This window comes from Sinocyclocheilus anshuiensis, unplaced genomic scaffold (genome assembly GCF_001515605.1).
Source record: "Sinocyclocheilus anshuiensis isolate Anshui unplaced genomic scaffold, SAMN03320099.WGS_v1.1 scaffold697, whole genome shotgun sequence".
NCBI lineage: Eukaryota > Metazoa > Chordata > Actinopteri > Cypriniformes > Cyprinidae > Sinocyclocheilus > Sinocyclocheilus anshuiensis.
This window is the reverse complement of record NW_015538036.1, coordinates 1,432,177-1,441,871: the sequence shown is the minus strand read 5'-3', so window position 1 is coordinate 1,441,871 and position 9,695 is coordinate 1,432,177. Positions and strand designations below refer to the sequence as shown.

At 38.5% G+C, this 9,695-nt stretch overlaps 1 protein-coding gene across 1 annotated transcript in view; it reads right to left on the bottom strand.

Annotated features, from left to right (window-relative positions):
* Nucleotides 1-9,695, bottom strand: part of ncor1 (nuclear receptor corepressor 1) — a 104,256-nt gene that overhangs the window by 73,741 nt on the left and 20,820 nt on the right. Inside the window, 6 exon segments of the mRNA XM_016477050.1 lie at nt 1,857-1,923; nt 4,162-4,214; nt 4,308-4,364; nt 6,828-6,941; nt 8,482-8,655; nt 8,834-9,035. Of these exon segments, the coding sequence (XP_016332536.1) occupies nt 1,857-1,923; nt 4,162-4,214; nt 4,308-4,364; nt 6,828-6,941; nt 8,482-8,655; nt 8,834-9,035 (667 nt within the window).

Here is a 9,695-nt window from a genome sequence, read left to right as displayed (position 1 = left end):
GTATTTCCTCAGCGACCAGCACGGATCAGCTCTAGGCATGACGAAGCGGATATCGTCCTCTTTTGGAAGGCCAAACAAAGTAGTTTCGCTTTCACAACGAAACACAGCGCCTTCACTACATGGCGGCGGCAACAACACTACTACAGCGAGAATAAAAGTTACGCCTTCTTTCTTTGCGTGAACATTTGGGCGGCGTTATGCAAATCTTCCCAGATAGTAACGAAGGTATGTGGGGGCGTGTTAGAACGAGCCGTTTTAGGTAGGTGTGGCTGACTCTTAACTTTTATAAAGAATATCTCTTTGGATTTGAGACTTTAGTCTTTGCAACTTTACAGATCTTCTTTATGCACCAAGAGCTTGTAACACTCCAAAGAGAAAGTAAAAATTTAAATCGCATCATATGACCCCTTTAATGTTTGTAATGCAATCCAAAAGCAAAAAACAAAACAAAAAACAAAACATTAAATAATACTGAGCAAAGCATGAATTTTACTGATGGGACAACAAGAACTATTTAAATGAACTCCTATTTGCAAATTTATCTGTTTGTTACTTCTCAGTGTGACATATAAACCTGAAAGGACAGACAGAAAGAGACAGACGAAGATACAGTGAGCCAGAAACAGAGAATGAGCGAGAACAAAGAGGTTCAACAAGTGGAGCCTCAATCAAGACCTGCACAGAGAGACAAGTGTGCTTGTGTCTGTACTACGGTACACACAGAACAAAAAAACAGCTTGTTTTTCCTCTCTCTGAACAGTTAACCTTCCTCTTGGCTTTTGGCCATGTCACCTCTCTGACTGTCCTTGGTCCAGCAGGTCTGACCGACCCGGTCTACTAACAAGCAATTGCACTGAACTATACCTTCCTGAGAACAAACCTATTTATAAAAAAAAGAAAAAAAAACAATCATTATGCTTCCTTGCAGCTTAAGCAGCTTATTTTTAGCACAGGAGTTAAAGAAAACATCACCACTCAACAGTCCTGAACCACAAAAGAAAAAGAAAGAGGACAGGCAGAAAGACACACACAGAGGATTGAATTGGCCAATCTTCATAACCATAGGCGATCTATAAAAGGTCCCTAAACAGCTCAACACAGTGTTGACAACGTGTTTAGTGACAAGACTTTTTTTTTCATTCCACAAAAATATGTAATTGTAACAGGACATAATAACAGCCATCCAGAAGACATGTAATATTTCATATACAGTTATGAGGAGCAGAATTTCTACCGAGCATGATGCCACACAACATGAAACCGGGTTAATGACAAAATGTCTTGAGTATTTACATTTTTTTCTTCACTGTGTCACATGTAGTTAGGCCACAGATTTAGAGGTATCACAACTGTTATAAAGACACATGAAAACAACCTCTTACCTCTTCTGGCAAAGTAAATCCAGACACAGATGACAAATTATAAATCACGAGCAAAAATTTGTACTGATATGCAAATGAGGGCTATAGAGATCAATGTGGAACTCCTTATTTGTTTTGTTTTTTAATTAATCATAAAGTAATATCTCTATACAGCCAAATAAATATTTGCCCCACACATTCACTTAAATTCTCTACTGTAAGCACAAACTAAACGTGATCATAAAGTGCACATAAGCAGATGTGTTTGTATGTGTAAACAAAGGCCATTTATAAAGCACTGTCTACAAGGTCATTAACATAAAATGGTGTGAAAATGCACCTGCAAGTTTGTGTGTTTATTCCATTCTTGAGTTTCCCACAGATATTCTAGTTTCTCTGTAACTTCAGTCACCTCACCTGATGGAGGAGCACTTACTCAACATGCACTCAAACGCATGCGTTCACTGACACAGCACAGAAAAGAGAAACACTTACCCTCTGTTTGCGTGCATGGTTCCTCCTCTTGAAAAACAGAATCAGTTTCTTTCTCATCATCTGATTCCTGCAGCAATAAAAACCAGTCTGTTTACATTCCCTCTCATAAAAGGCGCAAACACTGTACACTGAACAAGATTTCTCTGCTGATACATAACCTGCCCACAGTCAAGCATGGTGAAAACAGCCTCTCATTGAGTCCTGCCAACTCCATCAGAAGAGCTGAATTCTCTCTAGTCTCTACTTTCAAAAAAATGCCTCAAGATACAATTCCATGAGACCCTGACTCACAAGTTGTTTGTGCGCTTACTTTCTTACCCTTTAAAAACCTTCTCTACTCTTTTACTTTCGTCTCATCACCAATTCTGTAGGGACACAGACTTTTGCATCTCTCCGTGTAATTCACGTGGCACTTCTCCTGTTACTGTCTCCCTAGCATGACTCGCTTTTCTTGCTTTGGATAAAAGCATCTGATAAATGAATGAATATTAATGACTCTTACTCCAGGTTTGATATCATATAACATTCAAAGAAACTTAATGCCTTCACACATTTTGTGGATCAGTGATGTGGGCTGTGCACAATGCAATTTATTTTAGGCTGCTTTTTTAGATTTACCTTTTAAAAGTTTGGGGTCAGTAAAATGTTTTCATGTTTCTGAAAGAAGTCTCATTATTGCTAAGGCTGCATTTATTTGATTCAAAAATATAGAAAAACAAACAAAACTTGTTAAACAGTACAATTTCCAAAATAACTTGTCTATTTTTATATATTTTAAAATGTCATTTATTTCTGTGATGGCAAAGCTGAGTTTTCAGCAGCCATTCCTTAAGTCTTCAGTGTCGTGTGATCCTTCAGAAGTCATTCTAATATGATTTGGTGCTCAAAAAACTTTTATTAATAGAAATCTTTTGTAAGATTATAAATGTCTTTAGCCACTTTTGATCAATTTAATGCATCCTTGCTTAATATTCATTTAATTAAAAATAATTCACTAAAAAGCAGATTTTATGGAGTCAAAATGTTTTGAATGGTAGTCTATGATAGTACTGCTTCTTCTGATTCATGATAACTGAGGGTTTTCCTCCTCACATACACACCCCCTCCTATGCTGTCTGAGTCGACCGGACGCAACACACAAACAGACTGACCGACCTTGACCTGTCTACATACACACAGTAGTTTCACTTTAACCCACATACGATTAGCTGGCGAGTCATTGTTTGCCTCATATAAATGACTCAGCACACACCATGCCACATCAACTGCCTGTTGGCTGCTTAAAGTGTCTGACAGCCAAGATGATGTGGGTGAGAAATGAAAGCTTACATACAAGCACCTCAAGGTTCATGCTGCTTTTTGGAAGAAAGAAAAAAAAAAAAGTCACGTCCCACTCACTTATAGTTTGCACCAGCCTCCAAAAAAATTCTGGCTTATAGTCAAAGCTCCAAGGGAACACAGACCATTTTCAGAGTCTGCGTTGTATTTAACTTTTATCATACATAGCGAAGAGCAGTTTCACTGCTCTTGACAATAACCGTTATATTTATAAAAAAAAAAAAGCTACATTTTGATATTTGTTAATATCACACACACTAATATCAGAGATAATTCAGCGTCAGTCTGGTTGATGCATTAAACATAGAAGGTGGCAGTCTTACACCTTAATGCTGGTTGCCACCTGTCATAAAAAGAAAAAAGACGACCACAGTGCAGTGTGTGGCTACTACTTAAAGCATTATTGATTTATTTAATCAACATTTCTATAGATATTATGATAATACCTTCAAAGTGATTTTTTTTTCATACAACAATCATATAGTGAAAATATGATATTGTGACGGCTCTAAATGGGACCCACAAATAGTAGATAATAATATTAATAATTCATTACATTTATATAGCGCTATTCTAGGCACTCAAAGTGCTTTACATTGTCAGGGGGTATACAAGATATAAAAATTATGGCTGATACTGTTAAGTCTATAGTCTGTACTATTTGTTATTTTGTCTAAACAAATTAAAAGTGTAATTACATTAGTACTGTTTTTAGAGACAGCAAAGGATTACTTTAACAGAAAAAACACCTCCAATATTGGCTAATAACCAATAAGGATATATTGTGCATCACTAGAAAAAAAAAAAAAAACAAGTCTGAAGTCACATGATCAACGACTAGTCAACACAGAACAAAATTTGAACTAATCATCTAGTCTGTGCAGTCCATTGCTCACACATCTGATTTGTCCGGTCAAAGCCACTATTCGAATTATTTACTGTTAGCTTACAGAGAGCAGATACTCACGTCTTAATGTTGTCATGGTAGACTTTAGTATCAGAGGGCTGGTTGTACAGAGGCTGTGGAGAGACAGAGGAAATGGCTGCAGATTAGCTAGAAGAGCAAACTCACACAATCTATTGCACCAGAAAAGAATTTCACACAGCACTCACCAGCTCCACTTTAGGCCCCAACCCTTCCAGTATCTTATGGGCTTCTTCTGCCTTTTTCTGTGGCACGACAGAGACAGAATGTTGGTAAAAGAGACAGATGTATGTCCCTTGTGGTTAGATAGTCTGCCGACACACCACACTAAACGAACGAACTGTGCTCTCATTTGTTGACTTCTAGCTTTGATACAGACAGAATGTGTGAGGCTTTGTGCATTTCAGCAGCAGAAACACAAATTGTTTAAGCTGACAAACAATTTATCACTTGTTTGGAAAACATTTTCTCCTCCAGGGTGAAAGGGAGTAAAAATAAACATGCCAAAAATCACCATTTCCTGAGCTGCAATGTTCTGTCTGGGAAACGCCTCTATTACACAATCCCACAATTCTTTACACTCAAAGCTACAATCTGTTTTTGTAACAGTTGCAAGTAGGGGTGCTCCGATTGATCGGCTACCGATCACTATCGGCCGATAATGACGTTGGGATGATTTGATCGGCGGTCTCTAAAAAGGCCGATCTCAAAAAAACGATCTCAAGCTGATGACGCTGCCGTGAGAGGTCTCATCGTCTCAATCTCTGTCCGGCAAATTATAAAACAATTATAATGCTGAAAGCGAGTTACTCACCTTCATATTTCTTCATTAAATAACTTATAAAGTAATTTGAAAACCTTGTGTGAGACGTAATTTCACAAACAGCAAATGTACGCAAAATACGCAAATGGATTCAAATCACCACACATCGCATCTGTCTATAAGCGAGCTGCACACTGCACAGTTGACACAGGAATTGTCACTTGCACAGTCGGGGATGTGTCACATCCTCACTAAAGTTGATAAATTGCATTTCTTTTTAATTCTTGCCAGCGTTTAACCATTCAGCGCTCGTGCGCTCTCCTGGAGACCGTGCGTTCATGCCCACTCGCAGAGCACACACATAATGCCAGGTTCACATTACTCCGTTTGCAGTACGAATGTGGTGCGTATTTTTTCCGCAAAATACGGCACTAATAGATGGCACTCGTGCGTAGGAAAACAAAGTTCTTTATGAACCGCAGGATTGCTTGTAATAAAGATTTAAATGCAAAAGAAAAGGCAGTAGAGCTGTCTATTTCTGTCAATGGTAAGTTTGTGATAACGTAAGAAAAGTAGTTTAAATGTTTTGCCAATTGCTTGAGCAACTTAATATATAAATCTAGAAGTAAATGCAAAAGTAAAAAGCACTGAATAATGTGGTGATTATATTTATTGTGTTTAAACATGCCTGTGAAAGATTGTATTACTGTACTGTGTAAAAAAAAGAATGGCAATGCTGAAAAAGCATTTTCAGGGACAATGTTTGGATTTGAAATAAAAATAATGGATAAATGTTGTGTTTGTGGTAAACAGCCACAGATCAGTAGTGGACTCCTGTGTGAAAGCTGCTTCCCCTCTCACAAGAGTCACCAAAGAGGGGAATTCACCCCATTTTCAAAAATGAAATTCAGGCCCTGAATAAATGTCTAAAAATCCTGATTGGAGTATCACTATAAATAGTTATAAATGATAAAAAGAAGGCTTTAAAAAGATCGGTATCGGCCGATACTGATTTCTGTGATCGGTGATCGGCCTCAAAAACCCTGATCGGAGCACCCCTAGTTGCAAGCATCTACCAAATATGTGTTGTCTGTGTATGTCCCAGACCAGGGTGCTATAGTTTTGCCTCACTTTACCAATCTGTACAGTACAGTCTCATCTGTTATTGTGCTCAGTTAACTTTCCTTCCAAAACAAGAAAACAAAAACCGGCATATGCACATAATCGCTAAATTTAAGTGTCCTGAGTACACACACGGACACATTTTTTTAAAAGAAACAAGGAATAAAGAAACTGAAATTAAATTCATGAGACATTGGGTCTTGGCTGATCAGACGACAATAAACAGGCAGAAATACAAAAAGCCTTCAGCATATCAAGAGGTAGCATACTTCTCTTTAAAGGGGACATTGGGTGAAATATTCACTTTTTTTAAGCTTTTTTTTTTTTTTGCATTTATTTAGGTTTCTAGCATGTCTGCCAGCCCTGTAAAGAAAGAGAGCTGAAAAGAAAACACGCAGCCAGTTTGTTATGGGCTGCCTGAGTCTGCGAGCTGTGTCAATTTACAGTAGATAGCTAGCTGTAAAGTATGTTACAGTCATTTCATGAAGACCCCAAAGAATCATACCAACTTGTGGAAAAAGGGCATCCGATGTCCCCTTTAAAGTTCATACTTTGCCTTGTCTACTATTTAAAGCCATATGCTCTTAAACAGTCACATCACACTCGGTCAACAATAAAATGTCCAAAAAAAAACCTCTTAACCGAGTTCAATTAGTCACTGATTATCTTCTCCCAGAGGTGTTCAAAGACTCTCAGGAAACTATTTGCTCACTGCGAATAATCTAAGCACACTTTAACAACAATTGAACATGATCTGTAAAGAGCACACTCTGCTAGCTTTCTGATTGTGAGAGAAAGACATCAGGTGTTAATGGGTTCATACCCGGTTTTCATCATAAATGATCTGGACGATGCTGCGATGTTTGTGTTCCACAGGGGGCGGCGTCACTGGCTTTTCTGGCTCTACTGGCTTTGATGCCTCCTCCTCCAGTTGTTGCTAAGACACAATAAACATGACAATATACCTTAAACCTGAAGTCTGAAACAAGCATATAAACACAGACACATACAATAATAATAATGAACATTTTCTGAACATGAAATCATTAAGAATTCACCCATTTTGATAGCTCACAAGTTAACTCACAAAACATATTGCTTTGAAAAGAAAAAACAGACCTTTTTTTAGCACACAAATTGAAGCATCATTCATGTCTTTAGCATAACTGGTGTGGGATGGTTGTTAAAAGTATGGTTAAAAGTATGAGCAATAATTAGTGATACATGCCTCAGTAAGCACCACTAATCATAGGGATGAATGACTACAACAGACACAATAAAACCTTCTCCCAGATATCAAAGTGATGTGCAGAGGTGCACTATTACATTCATATAAGGTCTCAACAAATTTCCCCTGTGACCTCCCTTCTAAAACTGCAATGCATAATTAAAGTTCTGTTAAAGTGAGACTTTTTTCATCTCCTATACAGGAGTGAACAAACAGGTAAAAGACAAAGATCTTTTAAAGACTATAAAGACAGTGGTATACAATGCAAGATAACTGTTTGTTGTTTTTCTGTCACATTTTCACCATCGGGCCAGTAGGGAAAGTACCTTCAACCAGCATGCTAGTATCTCTACAATCAGATATTTAAGAAAAAGAAGATGGTAGACGGAGTGAAGAATGAATGTGTACACTTGCTGCTTATCATGATGCAAGCCTGAAGGATTTGGCATCGCCATCAAAGAGCAAGAACAGTTGGCAAAGAAAGGGAGTTGTGACAAGCTTCTTTCAGAAGGGCAACATTTCCCACAAGGCTTAGTTATTGATAAATACAGAACAAAAACCCAATCTGCTTCTAGCTGTGAGCACCAGAGTAAGGGAGCTTTCCTGTGACATGGGGCTGAACCCTGGGACGTGCGGGGAAAGTGTGAGATGGTCAGCTGTTTTGGTTGTGATTTAAACAAACAAATCTTGTCATCACACAACTAGCAACTAAAACCTCCATAAGCTCTTTATTTACAAAATGAACTATAGCTTAGAGCAGTGTTTCCCAACCAGGGTGCCATCTGTCGAGAGCAGGGGTGCCGTGTAAAAAATCCTTTTTTAATATTTTTAAATTGCTAAAATGTTCAAAAAAGCATCTATTATATAATACCCATTTCTGATGTCGCCAATAATTAGAGATGCACCGAAATTCCGGCTGCCGAAAATTAGTTCACCGCTCAGGTTTCACTTTCACGTGGTGTGATGCTCTGCATATTATCCCACTCTATGCGTGTGCGCTCCGCTCAGTCGTGAGCGCTCCACTCATATACCGTTCATGTCGATCATGATCATCATATCGAAGTTAGAATTTCAAGTATTGTGACAAAATTAATTTTGTAGTGTGCCACAAATTTGTTAAAATTTCCAAAGGGTGCCGAGACTAAAAAAAGGTTGGGAAACACTGGCTTAGCGCTTAAAACAAGTAGTTCTTGAGCTGTAGCAGTGTTTAAGTCTCTCTCATGCATCTGTGTTTAGTCAGGCTACATACCTGTTTCTTTTTCAGTTTGAAAATCTGCTGCTCGACCTTGGCAATCTCACGGTCAACGCGGTCCATGCTCTGAATCAACTCCTCCTTGGAGAGTTTGGAGGGCGATGTGTCCTCACCCACCTGTGGAACTCCACCTGGGGACGAGGCCTCCACCTTCACACTAAACTGGGTTTCCTGTCCCAGAAAACGAGGGAAAAAAGTGAGAGCACAAGAATAAGTACAAGCCTTCAAACAACCCTAAAAATAAAGCAAATACCGGTTTGTTTTATGGAATGAGGAAATATTTAAAACTCTTACATCCACACACATACATACACACACACACACACACACACACACATACATTTATTACCTTCTTGACCTCTCCAGTGGTCCTGATGCTGTCCTGTATGGTCTGTGGAGGGGGCAGTACGATGCCGGTGAGCTGAGCTCTTGAAAAGTGTGTTTCAGATACGTTCTCAATGCGGGGACGCTTGGCCTCGAAAGTCTCCTGCTCCTGCTGAGCTGGGACGGCATGAAACTGTTGCTCATAACCATGTCTGCGCTCCGTTGGCCTGCAGGATTTGGAAGAGATACTTATAATTACAATTATTATGCTTTAAAAACCTCAGCACCAAACAATGTTACTGAAAATAACACAAAACCGTAAAACCCTAAAAAGGGCAAATCCATAAAGAGACATCAGAAAATTAATTTAATGCTATTTTCCATCTTTTTGGAACTCAAATAATACAATTTCATGATTTTTTTCTAAACTTGACTCTAATATTTAATTTTAATGTTTGTATCCCCCAGGATATGTTGCTCCTTTGGGGGTATAAATTCACTGAAAACAGAACACTTGTTTATCAATGCTTGTTACAGCATGGTTGTAATTCCTGAACTCTTTGGAGTACAGACCTAAGGTTGGTCTCTTTTTAAAGAAGACACATAGCAGATTATTGCTGAAGTGAAAGCATTTCAAAAAAAGAAAGTATAAAAAAAAGTTATAAAAGTTTAGGTTTACAGTAAAGATAATGTAGTATACTAGGGTTGTGACGGTGAGGAAATTTTCCCACCGGTTAATCGACGTGTGACAACACCGGTAATACCGGTATCACCACGGGGGCGGGGCGTTCCCTCTTTTCCCTTCGCTTTTAAATCGCTTGTAAAAGCGGTGTGCCCATTTTACTTTCACTTTAAAATAGCGGCAATTCGGAGTAAAGCAATTGTTC